Consider the following 19,515-nt stretch of genomic DNA (forward strand, 5'->3'; position numbering starts at 1 on the left):
AATTATTTAAGGTTCTGATATTTCTGTTTTTTCTGCTTTAGTGTAAATCCTTTAGTTCTTGATACTCTCACCTGAAGTAGTCCTTTTTCTTTCGATAATGCTTCTCACCAAGCCTCAGATTCTCCTGTAAAATGTAATGCCTGCCCTGTACACATCATAAGATTATTGTGAGACCCAGTTGAAATAATGCAAAGAATTGTATATTAGCAGTATGTTATTTGGGAACATCTATATTTTGGGCTTTGCCAGTGTATTTAACATTCTCATTCTATTTAATGAATTTTTCTTGTTTTTTTCTTTCATCCCTTTCCTTAGTTTTTTATTGTTCAGTCATCTCAACTAACTTAAGTGCGTTGACTTAAGAAAAGTCTCATACTATTAAAAATAATCTAGAAAAGCATAATTATTGCCATTATTATTATTACCATTATTGTCATTTTAAAGCTTCCACTTTGGGAAAGGAGAGGAGAGGGAGAGGGAAAGCACTGACAATTATAGGACTCCTACTGAGTGCCAATAGTTTGGTCTTTGCTTCAATCCTCTTATCGCTTCTGTGAGGGAGACATTATCATTATCATCTTGCTAAGTAATTTGGATGTCATATTGCTATTACGTGGTGGAATCAGCATTTAGCATTCCAATTAGGATGATTACAAATGTAATGTTTTGGAGGTTTTTCCCCATTTTGTACCATGTTGCCTCTGATGTGTTTTAATTCTGTCAAACTAAGTAGTTTTTAAATGTACTCTAAAGAAGTTTAGACATATTCATAAATAATAATTTTATAAAAACCAGGGAAAACTAAGCTTTGGCGATTAACACCAAATACAATCTGGTCTGGATTTGTTCTTATATCTAGTGCCTACACGTTTTGGCATAATAGTATAGAGACTGTATGATCATGAGAGTGTGCTTTTCTATTGAAGAGATTTTTTGACTGCTACTTGAAGAACAGCCTAAACATTAGAAAAAAAAAATCATGTGTGTTTTGTTTTTCTATGCTTTTAGGCATCTTCGGTAGGCAACAAGCCAACAGGGAAAGGGAATGCGATAAGCAATTTTTTTGGAAAAGCTGCTATGAGTAAGCATGTTCTTACCTTCCTTTGACTAATATATGAATGTTAATATAATAACATTATATCTGAGGTGAAAGCCACCTTGTCCAGTTTTTAACCTATCTAACACACTACCATGTGGCATTCCCGCATCCTAACATAAACTTGTAGTATACAGATCTATATGTTGATGAATATACCCAACTGGAACAATAGATTTTATGGGTGAGCTGGGTTCAGTCGAGATATCCTGGACGGTAGTTTACTTATTTCTATTTTTACTTCCTGCCTTGAAAAGAGAATTAAATATTTGTTTTATAGTGTTCTTGAAAATGGGTGTTTAAAATAAAAGAGAAGTTTATTTATAATGGCCATTTATAAATATTTACTTTATGAGAAAGCAAATCTCCTTTATTTAAAAAAATATATTTAACCATTGTAAAGCAATTATACTCCAATAAAGATGTAAAAATATATATATATATATATATGAGGATTTTTTCATATAGAACCGATAACTACATATTTTTGTACTTCTCATATCAAGTACACATCCCCCGGGGATATGTGGCCAGAATACCAGGAACAATGCAGGAGTTGCAGGATAATTATGGCACACTTCTTGGAGCGTAGCACTTTACAAAGATTTTGTGGGAAGCAGTTTTGTTACATGCCTATGCAAGTAAAATTAGTCAGAAATCTGCTTTTCTGTGATGGTCAAAATGGTAGTTAGGGGACAGATTGGGGTAATAGTTTTTTTTATTAGCCATAAAAGCTATCAGAGGGCTTCCCTGGTGGCGCAGTGGTTGTGAATCTGCCTGCCAATGCAGGGGACACGGGTTCGAGCCCTGGTCTGGGAAGATCGCACATGCCACGGAGCAACTGGGCCCGTGAGCCACAATTACTGAGCCTGCGCGTCTGGAGCCTGTGCTCCGCAACAAGAGAGGCCGCGATAGTGAGAGGCCTGCGCACTGCGATGAAAAGTGGCCCCCACTTGCCACAACTAGAGAAAGCCCTCGCACAGAAACGAAGACCCACACAGCCATAAATAAATAAATAAAAATTAAAAAAAAAAATTTGGCTTGCACACACAAAAAAAATGCTATCAGAGAACATTTTTATGTTCTGAAAAAATATTGAAAATTTGCTACTTTCAGGTTATTGGGAGGCATGATTGTATTACTGCAGGCACAGTGCATAAGGAGGGCTCCCTACTTCTGTGAAAATATGTCATGCTAATGTCACTGGCCTGCACGGCTGGTGCTAGTCCACTATACCCAATCAGATTGTGTGGTTTCTTGGCAACTTTGATGGGGCCCACATGTTTATTTGTTGTTGTTTTTAATATGTTTGTAACCTTAAAAGCCAGTGAATTTTAAAATTACTATTATTTCTAAAATACATAAAACATGACTGCAAATTGTAAAAGTCAAACAGAAATATACATTTATTTATTCATGTGTTTATTTAGCAAATATTTATTGAGCACCTACTACATGCTTGGCACTATTATGCACTAGTGATACAATGCAGAAAATGTCCTCATGGCCCTTATATTCTACTGGAATAGAAAGACAAATAAATACAGAAAAAATAAAATACTTAATGATTGTAATAGCTAGGCAGAGAGTAACAGGATATTCTGATAGAATGTAATAGAGGGAGGGGGGAAACCTGGATAAAATAAAGGAATGAAATATTCACTTAATTAAAAGAATGGCTTACAAAGCTGATTTATTTAACAGATGTTTTTTTCAAGGCTTAATGTTTAGAGTAAAATTATGAATGTTTTTATTGTATTTGACACATGACAAGATCAGTGCAATGAAAATGAAGCTTGAGAGCTGGATGAAGAGTTGATTGTTGGTATTTGAACCATTTAAAACTAGATGCCAGACAATAACAAGTGTTAGCAAGAATGTGGAGAAATTGAACCCTCATACATTGCTGTAGGGAATGTAAAATGATGTGCTCACTTTGAAAACAGTGTGGCAGTGCTTCAAAAAATTAAACGTATTTACCCAGCACTTCCACTCCTAGGTATCTACTCAAGTGAATTAAAACTGTGTGTCCACACAAATACTTGTACAAATGTTCATAGCAGCATTATTCATAATAACCAAGAAGGTCTATCATGTGATGAATGGTTAAATGATATGTGATATATCCATATGATGGAATATTTTTCAGCCATGAAAAGGAATGAAATACTGATACATGCTACAACATGGATGAACCTTGAAATGTTATGCAAAATAAATGAAGCCAAACACAGAAGGCCACATGTTATATGATTCCATTTACACAAAATGTTCAGAATAGGCAAATCTATAGAGACAGAAAGTATATTAGTGGTTGTTAAGGGATGAGTTGGAGAGTGATGGCTAATGGGTACAGGGTTTCTTTTAGGGGTGATGAAATGTTCTAAAGTTGGATGGTGGTGTTGTTGCAATTAAAAACCACTGAATTGTACACTTGAAAAGGGTAAATTTTATGATATGAATTCTGTTTCAGTAACAAAAACCTTAATGCTTTATATATTTCAAAAAATGATTGGTGACAAAATTAAAAAGTCATCGTCTGTTATCATTCTTTGCTTAAAAAGGTGTTTCATATTTTTTTGCATATACAAAGGAGATGCTTTTCTGTTTTCAGAATTCATAAGCTGCATACTCTTGGGAAACATCTTTTAATCCCTCTGACTCTTAATTTCCTCATCTAACAAATGAGAATGTTGGTACTTCATAAAGTTGTATTCATTTTTTTCTAAGTGCTACGTTTACTGTCATTTGGCTTGGGGGCTGTGATATAATGACGGATTAGCAGGAGGCAGAAATGAAAACAGTTATAGCTAGAGTGGTAGTTGGAAAGGAGAAATGTTCTCTGACTAGACCATGAGCTCTGTTAGGACAGGGACTGTTTTTTATCCCTTTAGCCCCTGTGCCTAATACATTACCTGGCACTTAGTAAACTGTCAAAGGAATGATAGATTAATATTGCACGATGGGGTTATATGTCATCTGCTATACTTTATTTACAGATAAAATTAAAGTCAATTTGGATTCAGAACAAGCAGTGAAAGAAGAAAAAAAAGTGGAGCAACCTCCACTGTCTGTCACTGAACCAAAGCTGGCAGCCCCTGTGGGCCTGAAGAAATCTAGCAAAAAAGCAGAGCCTGTTAAGATGCAGCAGAAGGAAAAAAAAAGGTAGGAAAATTTTGTTACTTGTGGGGGAAGAGTGTCTCTGCTGGGGGTGAGAAGGTCTTTTTGGGCTTATTGACAAGCAGGCAGTTTTCAGCTGAGCACTAAATCCTACTAGGGATAGCCTTAGGGCTACAGCTGCATAACCAAAATGAAGAGAGAAGCCCATAGCTTGTCTAGTGAAGCAGAACTTGAATCAGCCAGTTCAGATGATTTAGAGCCCAAAGCCAGTTTTTTGGGCCCCATTGCATTTAAATTGATTGTCTTCTCCTTTACTTCATTTTATATTTGTGGACATGGCATAAGCGTGCCTGATTGTATGTCTCTGTGTCTGTTTTTCACCTCAAATTGCCAAATGAGGGGTTACTGTTTCCAGTGAAATTTAAGAGAAAAAGTTCTTTGTTTTCTTTTTATATCAATGAGTTTATTTTTCAAGTGGTAAAATGTAATTAGAAAAGAAAATAAAAAGCACACAAGCTGTTAAAAATGAATCCAGGAATTTGAGACACTACCTCATAGTTGGTAGGAGCTAGTCTGTTGAAAGAAATTCTAAAGGACACTGTCAGCACTGATAGGCCCAGACATACTTGACTTTTGTGGCAAGATTGGGGCTACGCTATTAGAAAACATCAACAAAATGCTGACGTTTCAGAGGGTCAGAGCTCTCTGTCCAGTGGGCCTCACCTCCTAGGAACATGTGATAGGGATGGATTAAAATGTTTCTAACCATGGGTACGACACTCGCTGTTGATGGTTATTGCCAGGAATGCATTCAGGATTTCACCACCAAGTAGGACATTAACTGTATGTTTTTAGTAGATGCCCTTTACCAGATTCAGGAAGTCTTTTCTATTCCTAGTTTGCTGAAATGTTTTATGAATAGGTGTTGAATTTTGACAGATACTTTTTCTGCATTTATTGAGGCGATCGTATGGTGTTTCTGTTAATGTGGTGGATTACACTGACTGGTTTTCAAATGTTAAACCAGCCTTGCATTCTTGAGATAAACCCCACTTGGTCATGATGTATTATCCTTTTTATATATTGCTAGATTTGATTTGTTAATGTTTTGTTAAGAATTCTTTGCATCTATATTTATGGGGGCTATAATCAGTTAATTTCTTGGCTGGTAATGTCTTTGTCAGATTTCAGTATCAAAGTTATGCCCATTTCATACAATCAGTTGAGAGGAGTTTCCTCCTCCTCTGTTTTCCAAAAGAGTTTGTGTAAGGTATGTATTGTTGCTTTCTTAAAAGTTTGATAAAATTCACCAGTGGACCCAGGCTTGGAGTTTACTTTGTGGGAAAATTTTTATTATGAATTTGATTTCTTTAAATAGAGCTATTCAAATATTCTTATTCTTTTGGGGTCAATTTTGAATGTGTTTTTAAAGGAATTTCATCTGAGTTGTTGAGTTTATTGGCATAAAAATTTTTATAATATATATAGCCTTATTCTTTGAGTATCTATGGAATCTGTAGGTATCACTATAGATTTCTTCATTCATTCCTAACATTGGTAATGTATACTTTTCTCATTATCAGTCTTGTAAAAGTCTTACTAATTTTATTAATCTTTTCTTGAAAAATAACTTTTACCTTTTAACATTTTCTATTTCATTGATTTCTGCTCTTTATTATTTCCTTCTACTTATTTTGTGTTTAATTTGTTATTTTTCTAGCTTAAGGTAGAAAAATAAGTTGATATTTAGTTACATAAGAAATAAGATTGAAGGTAAAAACTATGTCTTGTACTTATTTGTGTCTATAACACACACTAGGCCCTTGATAAATTATTGTTGATTGAATGAATAGTGTGGTGGAGTATCCAGACAGAGGAGCTAAATAATGTCAAGATGGATCTAGGTTATTTGTCCAGTAAAATTTATCACATTGTATTTTATAGTTAGTGGTATTTATACCCATTTTTCCTGCCAGAGCTTCTTGAGAACAACGGTATTTTCTTGATCTTTGCATCTGAGCGTTTAGCAAAAAGCCTTTATGTAGGTAGTAGCTGCTTATTTAATGCTTGTTGAATGATTGAAAGGCCAGTAGGGGAAGTAAGAAGGAATTTGGAAAATTTTTCAATAACCTGGTAAGTAGCTTACAGTGGTCTTTAGAGAGCTAGAGAAAGTTTTTATTCTGTTTACCCCATGAAGTGACCTAGCTGTGGTCAGTTAGCAGAGTATCCTTATGGGTCTATTACGACTCTTACTTTCTACCCTCTGAAGTTAAGATCATGAGTTATGAAGCAAGGCTGACAGTAGCACATGAATACTTATATTTTTATTTTGTGTAACATGCTTAAATTATTCCCGAACGGCAACAGGAAGCAAGTGGAGGTATCTGATGATGAGACAAAAGAAACTGAAAACATGAAGAAAAAGAGGAGAAGAATCAAACTTCCTGAGTCTGATAGCAGTGAAGATGAAGGTGGGCATTGCTAATTTTTTAAATTTAAATTTAAATTTTTGGCTAGTGGGATTGTCTCAGTCAATTTGGGATGCTATAACAAAAAATACCATAGACTGAGAGGTTTAAACAACAGGAATTTATTCCTCTCAGTTCTGAAGGCTAAGAAGTCCAAAATCAAGGTGCCTGCTGATTCAGTTCCTGGTGAGAGCTCTCTTCGTCATTTGTAGACAGACACCTTCTTGCTGTATCCTCTGTGGCAAAGAGAGAAATCATCTTTCTTGTGTCTCTAATCTCATTCATGAGGGCCCTATCCTCGAGACTTAATTACCTCCCAAAGGTCCGCCTCCTACTTCTATCATACTGGGGATTAGGGCTTCAATATATAAATTTTGAGGGAACACAAACATTCAGTCCACAGAAGAGTCAGTTCTTATTATGATGATTTTAGGCTCAAGGAGCTAAAAAGTTACTTATTATGGGTTACAGTGACAATAGTAATCCTAGCACTGAGAGACACAGTGTACCTATTTCTGTTTAAAACCTACTTTAACCTTTTGACAAGAACCATAATCTTATGGTAATTTGTCAAAGTAGCAAACACAAAGGGAAAGAGAATAAGGATTATTACATTTATTAACAAGGACGTTTTCTTTTTTAAAAAATAAAATGGAGCTCTTCCTTTGGGTACCTTCATGTGAATCTTATAAAATGGGTGATATTGTAGGCATCGGGGTGTTGGTGGTGTTTTGTACCACATAAGTAAAACCATGCTAAGATGAAGAATCTGTATGGTCATTGTTGAGAGGGAATGACACTGTGAACCCTTCCAGTTTTAAGTTGTAGACACTGTTGTACAATAAGCGAACAGAATAAGGGTGAGAGTTTTGCCTGAAAAATTAATGTGCCTTTTAAAAGAATATCAGTTATTTTAAGAGCCAGTTTCAAGTATCCTTCCCAAAATGTGTAAATGAATGTGTACAGAAAAAGGAGGAGACCAAAGAGAACAATACCTGGGTTGGACTGGTATGCCAGATGACTTCGATCCTGAAAAGCCTGGTTTGAGAACCAGTGGTGAAAAGCTTGAGCTGCTGTGATTGATTCTCCATGAATTCATGGCCTAATGAGTATAAAACATTTTTGGTAATGGCCAGGGGAACTATCATCCAAAGGGATTCAGCATCATATAAAGGTAGACAAAAGCAAAAAACTGACACTAAAAAGAGATTAAAGAATAATGAATGCAAAAAAAGGAACCTGCTATGCTGTTGAAGGACAAAGCTAAACTTGTTAGACTCTACTTTTACCAGAAACTACTTTAAGAAGCACTGAAAATGGTAACAGAGGCTCCCCAAAAGTGGGGGGATATTAGCTCAAGTGAGTGAAAAAACAAATTATATATACAGGTGACAGTAATGCAAAAGAAATGCAATACATAAGAAATTGTACAAGAAAGTTGAATATGTCTATGGCAGAGGTACATCTTTGACTCTTCCATGGATTTAGGGTTTCCATTGACTGTGGAATGGATAGGGATAGGGTATTGTGAGCATCCCAGTGGAGCAGTTGCTATATACTCATTCCATGTCATTTATCAAAATGCTTTAACCAAGACTACAGAAAGGAAGATTCCCAAGTGTGTGATGAAACAACCATCAAGGAACATTCTGACTGGTTAAGAGTTGAAGGAAATAGAGGCAAATCTATGCAGACACACAGGAAAATAACTTAGCAAGTAACTTAGGAATGTGTGCTAATTGGAACAGTTTTCCCTAAATTCCAACCAGGAAAAGAACTTGAAGAAGATTCTAAAAAAAGTCTTTGAAGCCATCATCCTAATGTACATTAAAAAAGTAAACTAGATACTCTAGTATTAGTGAAGGAGTCAGCTCTAAGTCAAGGAATTACTGTGGTTGATTGAACACTCTTTGCATATTTCTGAAATATTCTCTGTAGTTCTGATCCTTAGCTCACAAAAATAATACCCTTAAGTGATTAGAAATATGAGTGGGGTTATGTAGTTTGGAAGGGAGAAGAAATGTGAAAGAGGTGGACAACCTATAATAGCAGATGATATAAAGCAGAGGCTTTCAGATTTTTTTTTCTGGCAAAGATAATTTTTGGCATCTGACTAAATTTATAAACCTTTGCCATTTTATTCCTAAATTTCTTCTTTGTCTCAAAGCCAGTGGGATTTCATTTTAAACATTCATACAGTCTCTAACCTATTATTGTTTTATTTCTGTTACACTATTAGTTCAATATGCTGTCTTCAGCTGGAAGTTAGTACATGAGCAGCAGGAGTGGAGGAAATGGCAGAGACTTTGCAGTTAGACAGACCTGGGTTTAAATCTTAACCTTTACCACTGACCATGTGACTTTAGGCAGATTACTTAACTTAATCAATTCCTGTTTTCTCGTCTCTCATATAGGGATGTTATCACAAACTGTGCCGGCCTTTTATGAACATTAAATAAGATGCTGCGTCAAAAGTGCCGGGACAGTGCTTAACATAGAGTCAGTTTTCTTATTATTCACCCCACTTTTCCTATTGAAATTCAGTAAGCGTTTAATGGTAATAAACACGCTTGAAAGTACCTTGTCTCAGAAAATTCCCGTCAACTTCATATCCTTAACTCTACCCAAGGGACTGTTCCTTTCTCTTTCTCCCTGGCAGAGTCATAAGCACCTTTAGCAGTTCTATTGTACATACTCCCTTTGTAAAGCAAGAAAAGGCCAGACCCAGAGAGAAACAACATTAAGAGTACTATCTATATTGCTGGGAAAAAGTTTTAAATGGTATGTTTCAGTCCTTGCTACCATTTTCAGTCCTTGCAAATTGCTTATAGAGAATGTTAAGCAAATGACCCACTGCCCCTTTTTTAAAGGTTAAAGGAAGCTATGAATGATTTTCAGGAATCCTAGTTACCTGTCTCTTCCAGAAAACTCTCTGATAAACAGTGGTTACATTACTGGATCCCTGCAATTAGTTTTACCACAGCTCTTATGCTGCCCCAACAAAGGTTGCTTTCCTGGGGTGAGTGATGTTTCATTCCTTATGGTTATGTCACTAAAAATATATTGAGGGAGAATGCTTGGCTTGGTAATAAAGACTAAGGTAGACAGACATGGATTCTAGCATATGAATGTGGGCAAGTTTTTAAAAAGTCTCTTTGAGCCTCAGTTGTATCAATATAAAACAGAAATAGTAACAGTGATTTTGTAGGGTTATTATGAAAATGAATGATTAATGTTTGTAAAGCCCAGAAAATTCTAGTTGCTTTCCCTGTCCTTCCTTTCTTAAAATATTTTGTTTAAAAAAATTTTTTTAAACAAAGTAATACATGTACACAATTTCAAAAATCAGATAAAATACAAGTTTTATAATATATAGTAACCTCTCCTATCAGACTCACCTAATTGACTGATGCTTCCCTTGTCAACTTTTTCCCATCTGCCTTCCATCTTCCAGGGATTTGTTGAAATTTCTTATTCATTAAGAGCTCTTGGCTCCTCTGGTGTTCTCTTCCCCATTATGAGAGGGTTACAACATTTCTTTCCTTTATTATCGTTATAATGTTTCTCTTTGGGGGTGTGTGGAAGGGAGAAGGAGGTATATGCTGAATCTTCCTTGACCTAGAAGCCCATCATCCCAAATTTAGTTCAGAAAATGATTCTTTTCCTTTATTTAAAAGAAATTATTACTGTATATTCAGTGCTAGGGAAATCATGGTGCCTCTGCCTGTGTGGAGCTTAGAGTCTGAAGGTGAAGTGTAGATAAACAGTCCATACAGTGCAGTGAGAGGGGTCTTAGAGGGTGCCACTGGGATTGTGTTTTCCTTGGTTAAGTCAACTTGTTACAGAACTGGAACTAGAGTAAGAACTCTTAAACTTATTACTGAGAGTACTCAAAATTCCTTTTTTTTGGCATCCTCACCACATAAACTTCACTCCCACCACTGTAACACATTGTGACACAGCTTTCTTAATAGCTATACCTTCAGAAAAACGTGTGCTTGGTTCTGTGGTTTGACTGGACTTTTGCTTCCTTGAGCTCCCATCATGTTCTAGCCTCCCAGAGCTGGTTAATAGCTGGACCACTTTCCTTTTATGTTTTTATTTCCTAGAGCTTATAAAGTTTTGGGGCCCATTTCATACTTGAAGTGTATAATTTATTGTTTCTTTCTGGCTGTTGTTCTGCTTCACCTCTTTAGGTCATTTGGCCTTGAACCCTCCACTGTCATAATTTTTTTTTTTTTTTTTTTTTTTTTTTTTTTTTTTTTTTTTTTTTTTACGGTACGCGGGCTTCTCACTGTTGTGGCCTCTCCCGTTGCGGAGCACAGGCTCCGGACGCGCAGGCTCAGAGGCCATGGCTCACGGGCCCAGCCGCTGCGCGGCATGTGGGATCTTCCCGGGCCGGGGCATGAACCCGTGTCCCCTGCATCGGCAGGCGGACTCTCAACCACTGCGCCACCAGGGAAGCCCTGTCATAATTTTTAACACTGACCTAATCGGTTGGGAGAATTTCAGATCCAAGACTTGTGCTAAGAATTTGAATACAGCCAGGAGATTCAGGGAGCAGGTGAGGCTAAGCAGCTTTCCCAGTCCCTTGACCAGCAATTTCTTTGTGATAATTAAGCAATAGGTCAGCTGAGGATTTTCACTTCCTCTCTTATGGGCCTTATACTATTTCTGGAACTATTCAGAAATGATGGGCTCCCTCTGGTGGTACTGTCATTTCAGGTGGTACCACTTCCATAGCAATATTTCTCTCCTTAAAATGTTCTTTCCTGCTAATCTCAGTGTAGCAACATAAGCCTCATCAGTGAGGCAAGTGAAAAGTAGTTCCCAAACACATATTAACAAACAAGTCCTAGTTGTTAGAGCTGTAATTGTGATCATTGTGTCAAAGATGATTTCCCCACCCCCCAGTTTATGCTCTTAATATCAGCTGGAAAATTTCAGTCTAACATACATCTCAAGTGATGGCAAATAATCCTCAGACCACAGTCACAAAATCACTGTTAACTATTATTTCTGTTTTATACAACTGAAGTTCAAAGAGATTTATTTTACAACTTGCCCACATTCATATGCTAGAATCCATGTCTGTCTGCCTTAGTCAAGCATTCTGCCTCAATATAATTTTAGTGACATAAGCATAAGAAATGTGGATGCGTCAGTGTATTTTAAATATATTTGTAATGGATTTGTAGCTCTTCAGATGAAAGGTACTCACATTTGGTATAATCTGAGGATTATCTCCACTTACTTGATCTTAAGAGAAAATGTCTGGCCCTGAGTGGTAAGGTAGCGTGGGATAGTTGGAATAGTAAGGCTATGGAATCAGACTGACTGGGGTCTAAAACTTCCTGCCTCAGTTCCAAGCTCTGTGCCCCTGACAAGTTAACTAACCTCTCTGAACCTCTGTTTACTCAACTCTAATGTATGAATAATAGTATTAGTCTCTTAGGTTTGTTGTGAGGATAAAGTAAAATAATGTAAGTGAAATACATGACACATGGTAGATGATCAGTGGATATATATATTTTTTGATCAGTGGATATTTATAAAACAACTTCATACTTTGACTTATCTATAAAAGTAGAAGCTTAGCTAAGATGATCTCTAAGTTATATTCCAGCTCTAATAATTCTTGATTCTTTGATTCTCTTTGTATGAAAATTAATAAAATATGTATTTTAAAGATATTTATAGTTATATAATTGCAGAGTCCTTGGTTGTCTTGAATTACTGCTTGCAAAATACCCTTTGTTGGACATGGAAGTTTAGAGAGCCAGTGGAGAAGGCATTGTACCAGACACTGCTGTAGTTCTCTTATCTAAGCTTGTTTCCTTATTTCAGTCATACCAGACTCTCCTGGGGCTCATGAAGCTGAGTCACCATCCCCACCTCCTCCTGCTTCTTCATCTCCTGAACCAGTGCCGAAGACTGAGCCAGAGCCTCCTTCTGTCAAGGTACAACTTTACTGGGATGTGCCCTTTATCGCCCAAGGATAAAACTACTCTGCTACGTTAGTTCGCTGCTGTACACTTCACAGATGTCAGTAACCGGCTCCTGTCTCGTCCTGCTCTCCTATAGGTAGTGCAGAATAGGCATTCCCTCTCTTCTCACCTGAAGAGGGAGTTCGGCCATAAGGTGTCGTCTCAGGAATGTGGCCAAAGTCAATCCTGGGAGCTCTTTTGTTTTTCATTCCCTTCAGCTTTAGGGCAGCTGTGCCACCCAACTCCTGTTGGCATTGTGCAAAGTGAAGTCTTGCAGCAGAGTGTGTGAAAGACAGAGTAGAACAAACAATTTATGCAGATTTGTTGCTCTTCCAGAAAAGGGCTGCAAATGGGGAAATACAGTTTTCAATGATCTTCATCTGGCTCTTGTCTGCTTCTGTTAGTGTAGATAATGAAGGACTGAGAAGATGGGTGGTTTTTTCCTTTATGAATATTAGTTTTCCTTAATTCATTGTGTTAAGACTCATTTAAATTTTGCACTGATTTCCTCATTAGCTGAAGAGAAAATGGGGTGGAAGACCAGTGGAAAGAAAAGGAAGTTGGTATAAGTAATACCTTTTGATACTAAATTAGACAGTTGTAATGTTGCAGTGTCAAGATTGAACTAGCAGGTATCCACAGCAAGGGTGGATGCCGTGGAGACCTCTGGTCTGGTTTAGAGGCCTTCCCTGAGTGCTTCCATAGTATCTGTTGTGGCCTTCCATTAAAGCCCTTACCACAGTGGATTGCAATGGTCTGTTTTCTTTGTCTCTGTCCTCCACTAAGGCCCTTGTCCTATTGGTCTTTTTAACCTTGACGCCTGCACTACCCAACAAAAGTTTGTTGACTGAATGAACACAGTTCTTTGCGCAACATGCTACTTTTCTTCTCACAATGAAGTATCAATGAGCGTAACTTGTCTGTGGTTGGGCTGATCCCCTAAAGGGAAATTTGTAGATAACTTGTTTAACTTTTTATCGTCATAGAATATTGGAGGGTGATTGTTATAGAGTAAAAAACTTTTGTTATTTTCCTCTGTAGCTTGATTGGTCAATTTAATGTTGTATCCTCTGATCTTCCTATGATCTTTTAGGGCTCAAGTGGAGAAAACAAAAGAAAACGAAAACGTGTGCTAAAATCTAAAGCCTTTGTGGACGAGGAGGGCTGCATAGGTAAGAAAATTTTTTGACTCCAAATCCAGAGATAGAGTTATTACCATGGAGAGCACCTTAATCCCTTACAGAGCAGGGTGCCTCAGACTTTAATATGCACATGATTCATTCCCAGGTGGTGCTGGGCTGCTTTCCTGTGGCCCACACTTTGAGTAGTGGAATATAGGGAACACTACAACTAAAGTCAGAATACCTGGGTTTCTGTTTGGGTAATATGCTTGAGATCTTGCATAAAGGTCACATCATCTCTGGTGGGGAGTTTCTTGATCTGTGGAGTGGAGGGAAAATACCATTTTGCCTACATGTGGGATTGTTGTGAAGATTCATGTGAAGTAATATATTTAAAAAACACTTTCAAGATGGAAACCACAATACCAATTTTAAATCATAGACATTGAGAAACATTTGGGTTTTTTTTGAATGTTTGTTTTATACATTTGAACAGTGGAAAAGAAGCTCCTATAGAAGACTAGACTCTGAAGAGAGTGTCAAGAGTCTTCTTTGTGTTTTGTCCCATTTGTTCTTTAGAGGGGTCTGACTCTTCCAAATCACTTCCTTTATGTTTCCTGCTTGTAAGCCATGTTAGGTAAAAGCATGTGCTTTTTATGGAGGCCTAGAGGGAAATTAGAATTCAGGCCTCAAGTCATTGCTTGATTCTTCAGCCATGTTTTAGCTTGTTCTACCACGATTGGCCGACTTCTGTGGGGCTTTTAAGATTTAGCACTTGAGGCCCGATGAGATGTTCAGATCCTGGTACTGTCTTTTGTGTTTGTAAAAAGTTGTGGGTTTAGGCTCTTCAACCGCTTGTTAGTGAGATAGCCGAGAATTGTCATTTCTCCTTTCCTGTGGCACCTGCCACACGCTGGCTCTCCTAGAGAAGTATTTTTTCCCTTTCTTGATTTTCCTTTTCTGGTTCAAATTTTTGTCTTAAAAGGATTGATAGACTCTGAAGAATCAACTTTCCCTAGGCAATGTGGTTGTTAAAACTAGTGAAGACCTTTCATCAGTCTCGAGCCCTCTCCCATTCCCCACCTCCCACTCATCTGAAAAGGCCTCTGCCATTTTAATTGTAGCATGTGATTGGGAATAAAATTCCTTACACAGGAAATTTCTGTCTTTTCAGTGAATACTTTCTTGTGCCTATGAATTCTGGATTTTGGTCTTTTTTTGTTTTGTTTGTTTTTTGCTTTTAGTCTTCTAGTAATGAATTTCAAGCCTCTTGGTTTGACTGTTAATGGTAATTTACATATTTACTGTTGAATTTTTTATTCTTTTTTCTTTTAAACTTAAGAGGACAAAAGCATCAGTGCCAGTTTTTCCCTCCTGCTACCCCAAAAGAAAAGTGTCAAAAATATCTTTATGGGAGTTCATTGGGAATTTGGGGTTAATTACCTATTGCTTTGTTCAAAACATAGTACTCAAATTTTGGCCAGGTATGGGATGTGAACTTTTTTGTACTCCTGTCTCCAGACAGGACTATTAAGAGCCTTGGATGCAACAATGAAAACTGTGCTCGCATAGCACATTTTTTTTTAAGGTTTTTAGTCCAAGGTCAACCTAATGAATCTTGGCTCCTGTAACCAATAAAGGAGTTCTGCTTTCCTCTCTCTGCTCAGACTGTTCCAAATGTACCAGCACAGGGGGCTTCTCCTGTCCTGTGCTGGATGGGAGTTGGTCTGTGGGCTTAAAAAGCTGATCTTTCCCTTTCTGTGAGTTTACTACAGGGACTGGGGAGTTGGGCCCCTGAGATAAATTTGGGGTGGACTTCTGGACAGGGTGGATTTCTAAGAGCAAAACAGTTGAGTGGAAAAGAATTCTTATACCCATGCAAACTGGGCCTGTTTTTATGGCAGCCCAGAAAAGTGGCGTGTTGTTCAGCTAAAATAAAGGTTCTGTATTTTTAAGTTGAAATCTCCTTTGTTCTGTAGTTTGAAGTAGCCACAGCTTTGAATATAGAAATGCTCCTTTTAGCCCTTAAGGTATATACAAAGTGTTCTGCTTAAGAAATTCTGTTGGTGCTGCCCTGACTGGTTTTTAACTCCCTCAAGCAGTGCATTGCACAGAATCGGCAATGAGACAACCAGTGGTTAGTCATGAAATAATGAGCTAATTGATGCTGAAGTTTAATATTACAGACGTGCCACCATTTGAATACATAATATAGCTTATGGAGGAGCAAGTCTTGTCTTTTCTATATCTGTAGGTGGCTCTTTAGAATTCCCTAATTTGAGATATTGAGTAAATAACAGCTCATAATTTTGTTCTAAAATCCAGTTATATAATGCTTTTGAAGTTGCATCAGGATGGAGATGATGTTCTGGGATCATAATTGTTGAACTAACAGGTATACCATGGAAATTCCTGAAGTATCTTAGAGCAACATTTCTTAAACTTTGTTGAGTAGATGCATTACTTGAAGATCTTGACAAAATTCAAATTCTGATTCAGTAGGCCTGGGTTAGGACTTGAGATTCTGTGTTTCTAATAAGCTCATGGGAGATTCTAATGCCTCTGGTCTGTGGAGCCTTAAGATCTTCAAGAACGCTTAGTGTATATTTAAAGCTTACTAGTGTTTTTTTAGCCTCTTAGTTGACAGGGGTCAGCCAAAGTGACTTCTAGGCTGTTGAAAGTAATGACAAATCCTAGGAACTCTTAGGGAGGGGACTGTTGATTATGCAACCTTAATAAGAATAGATGAATAAGGTGAAGAAGTACTCCACTGGTTATAGCCAGTTGACCTCCAGCGTGGCCCATTGCAAGAGGAAAATATAGCACTGAAGAGTGCTTGCCAAAGATTACTGGGTGTATTTGTACATTTCGTAGGGCAGCATATCACCTTTTACAGGGGAGCAAAGAATGGTGATTCTCAAGGTGTGGTCCCCAGACCAGCAGCATATCAGCATCACCTGGGAACATGTTAGAAAAGCAAATTCTTGGATCCACCCCAGACCTATTGAATCTAAAACTCTGGAAATAAAGCCCAGCCATACGTGTTTAAATGAGCCTTCAGGTAATTCTGATACACATTAAAATTAGAGACTATGTAAGTGACAGACTAGGTATTAGAACACAGGTGTATTTGATTCCAAAGCCTATGCCTCTGGAACAGTTCGGCGGATATGTTTTATTAGAAAGAAATGATCAATAATCGAGAGCTTAAAACTATCATTGTATGTTAATGGGAAAAAATACCTTTCACTTTACTCATTTGAATATTATGCATATTAGGTTACTCTATTCAGCTAAGAAAAGGTGTTTTCCTTTTTCCATCATTTGCTGAGAAAGGATTTAGATGACGTTGACTGTACAGCTGCTGCATCTCTCTAAAGTCACAGGAGGGTGGCATTGTACTGTTTCTTGCAGTTGGTGTGTGCACTGCAGTAGTATTGAAGAGACCCTCATCAGTTCTGGGACATCATTTTTGGAAGCGATTGTCTGTGCCTGTGCCCTTTGGGGGTTCCTTATAGTGACTCCTCACTGGTATAATTTTTTTTTAAAGTTTCCAGTGGGGAGGGATCAGTGAATTTTATTGGTAGGAGAAAAGACGCAATACACCCTTGGCTGACAGGGAGTAAAAACACTGGGAACTTTTTCTCATTTTATCGTTGTCCTTCCTTAAAACTATCAAGTTTGTCATCTGACCAAGTTTGCTTGAGATAGTCATTCTTCATGATATAGACCATTACTAAATCCTGGGTCACTGAGAACCAAGGACTGAATAGTTGAGTAGCTAATCTCCAGTTCATAGTGGGTGACATCAGGATAGGACTAGCCAGGAGGGTCCATGGCAATGAGTCTGGCTAGGTAGGATGGGGACTGGCTGGTAGAGCAGAGCTTAAGACCAGAAAAACCAGTGATGGAAATGGCAGGCACTGTGGGTCAGGGAGGTGAGACTGAAGAAGTCAGTCAAAGCATGGAGGTAGAAGTAGGTGTTTGAGATGCAGACAGTTCTGATGAAGAGCTCAACAAGTTAGCTAAGCATAGACCAAGGCCCAAATGCAGGATTTGGGCAACCACATGATAAGGGCCCACTTAAAGGCATGGGGCATAGCAGTGACGGAGTAAGGGTGAATGTTGATTTTGAGCCCCAGCTAGAGGCTGTGTGAGCTCAAAATACCGCTTCCTCCCTGAGGCGGGTTCTGATCTCCCAGCGGGATTGAGCTGCGATGGTCAGTGAGCACACCTCCCTTGGTCAGTGGGTCTGAGGGGATTGGAGTGAACCAGACATCTCATTCTCTCTCGAGAGCTGTGTTCTAAATGACTCAACCCACTCATATCCCATTTTTTTCTTTATTGTTCCAGTAACTGAAAAGGTCTACGAGAGTGAATCCTGCACAGATAGTGAAGAAGAGCTTAAGATGAAGACTTCCTCTGTACATAGGCCCCCCACCATGACTCTGAAAAAGGAACCCAAAGAGGAACGAAAGGGCCCAAAGAAAGGAACTGCTGCTCTGGGCAAAGCCAATAGACAAGTGTCCATTACTGGCTTCTTCCAGAGGAAGTGAACTGCCATCTCTGTTAGGTCCAGAGATGTGGAGTGGTCAAGGGACAAGACCAAGACATACAGACTCTCACTTACTGTGTAAGTTCATCCAGTACCTCACCTCATCTTTATCAAAAGACTGTTTTTCCATCCTGTGAGGTTTATACAGCTTCTGGTTTTCAACAAAAAGGAAATCACCTGGAAGCAAGAGGCAAAAGAATATTTCAAAAGCTGTTATCTTCCAACATTTTTTAAGCACAATTTTGACCTGTTCAGGAGAAGAATTCATTCCAAAAATAAATTGGAACAGGTTTCAGAATTATCACTGAAGCCGATAGTGGCTAATCCACTGTGCCCTACCTACCCTGTGCCCTTATCCATCCATTTATGGCTCAGGAAGTGATCCTCCTTGTTCTTTTGTATTTTGTGGACTTGTGTGGGTATTCTTTTATGCCTGAATTTTACTGGATGTGTTTACCACTTCCCCATCCTCCCTTCCCCACTACCACACTTTTGTGTGAAGCATTTTCTGTAAGTCTTTTAAATCTTGGTTGGACTAAAGGCTGAAACAAAAATCTCCCGGTAATCCTCTTTTCCTCCATTATGAAGTACACTGACACCTGGCCACAGACCAGCACATTACTTGTGTTCTAGCCCTTTCACAAAAGCTCTTACTCTCGAGCCCTTTATTCGCAATTAGTGGTTAGGGAAAAGCCTCAGGCAGAGCACAAATAGAAATGTAATGATGTATTCAACCCCACCAGAAATTACTTAGAGTCAACATTGATGACATTAGAGGACTTGTCATGTTGCTGACACAGGCTGTGCTTTATACTACACTTTGTGATTTTTGTCTCCTCCTGTCTCTCCCTTTCGCACTCTCAGTACCTAGAGAGGGAAACCCATACAGTGAAATGAAGGCTAAAAAGAGAAGTCCCTTCTTACATGCAATGTACAACAGTTAAGTAAAATTTCTCCTTTTCAAGGAAACTGAATGTTAGAAACAGCAATTTTCCAGGAAGGTAATGAGGAAGACGTAAAGCACATTGTCTATTGATGCTGCTCCTCTGTATTTTTAACTTCCTCACATGCTTAGAAGTACAGGCTCCCCAAGAAGAGATAGAGAGACTGAGTCATTGGTAGATCTAAACATTTTCATTTGTTACTTATGGAAAATCATTTATTCCAG

General features: G+C 38.1%; 1 protein-coding gene across 3 annotated transcripts in view; it reads left to right on the plus strand.

Annotated features, from left to right (window-relative positions):
* POLD3 (DNA polymerase delta 3, accessory subunit) overlaps positions 1-19,515 on the plus strand; it is a 77,659-nt gene that overhangs the window by 21,233 nt on the left and 36,911 nt on the right. For 2 of the 3 annotated variants that reach the window (XM_089915306.1, XM_022593807.3), the window contains 6 exons: positions 1,009-1,081; positions 4,096-4,261; positions 6,584-6,687; positions 12,532-12,644; positions 13,765-13,843; positions 18,146-18,901. In XM_089915306.1, coding sequence (XP_089771432.1) covers positions 1,009-1,081; positions 4,096-4,261; positions 6,584-6,687; positions 12,532-12,644; positions 13,765-13,843; positions 18,146-18,348 — 738 coding nt within the window. In that variant the 3' untranslated portion in view covers positions 18,349-18,901. Of the gene's footprint in view, positions 1-1,008; positions 1,082-4,095; positions 4,262-6,583; positions 6,688-12,531; positions 12,645-13,764; positions 13,844-18,145; positions 18,902-19,515 lie in introns of those variants that run through there. The other variant, XR_002647418.3, reaches the window with a different exon arrangement.

This window comes from Delphinapterus leucas, chromosome 7 (assembly GCF_059928025.1).
Source record: "Delphinapterus leucas isolate spDelLeu-1000000601 "Yukka" chromosome 7, BTC_Dleu_Yukka2, whole genome shotgun sequence".
Classification (NCBI taxonomy): Eukaryota; Metazoa; Chordata; class Mammalia; order Artiodactyla; family Monodontidae; genus Delphinapterus; species Delphinapterus leucas.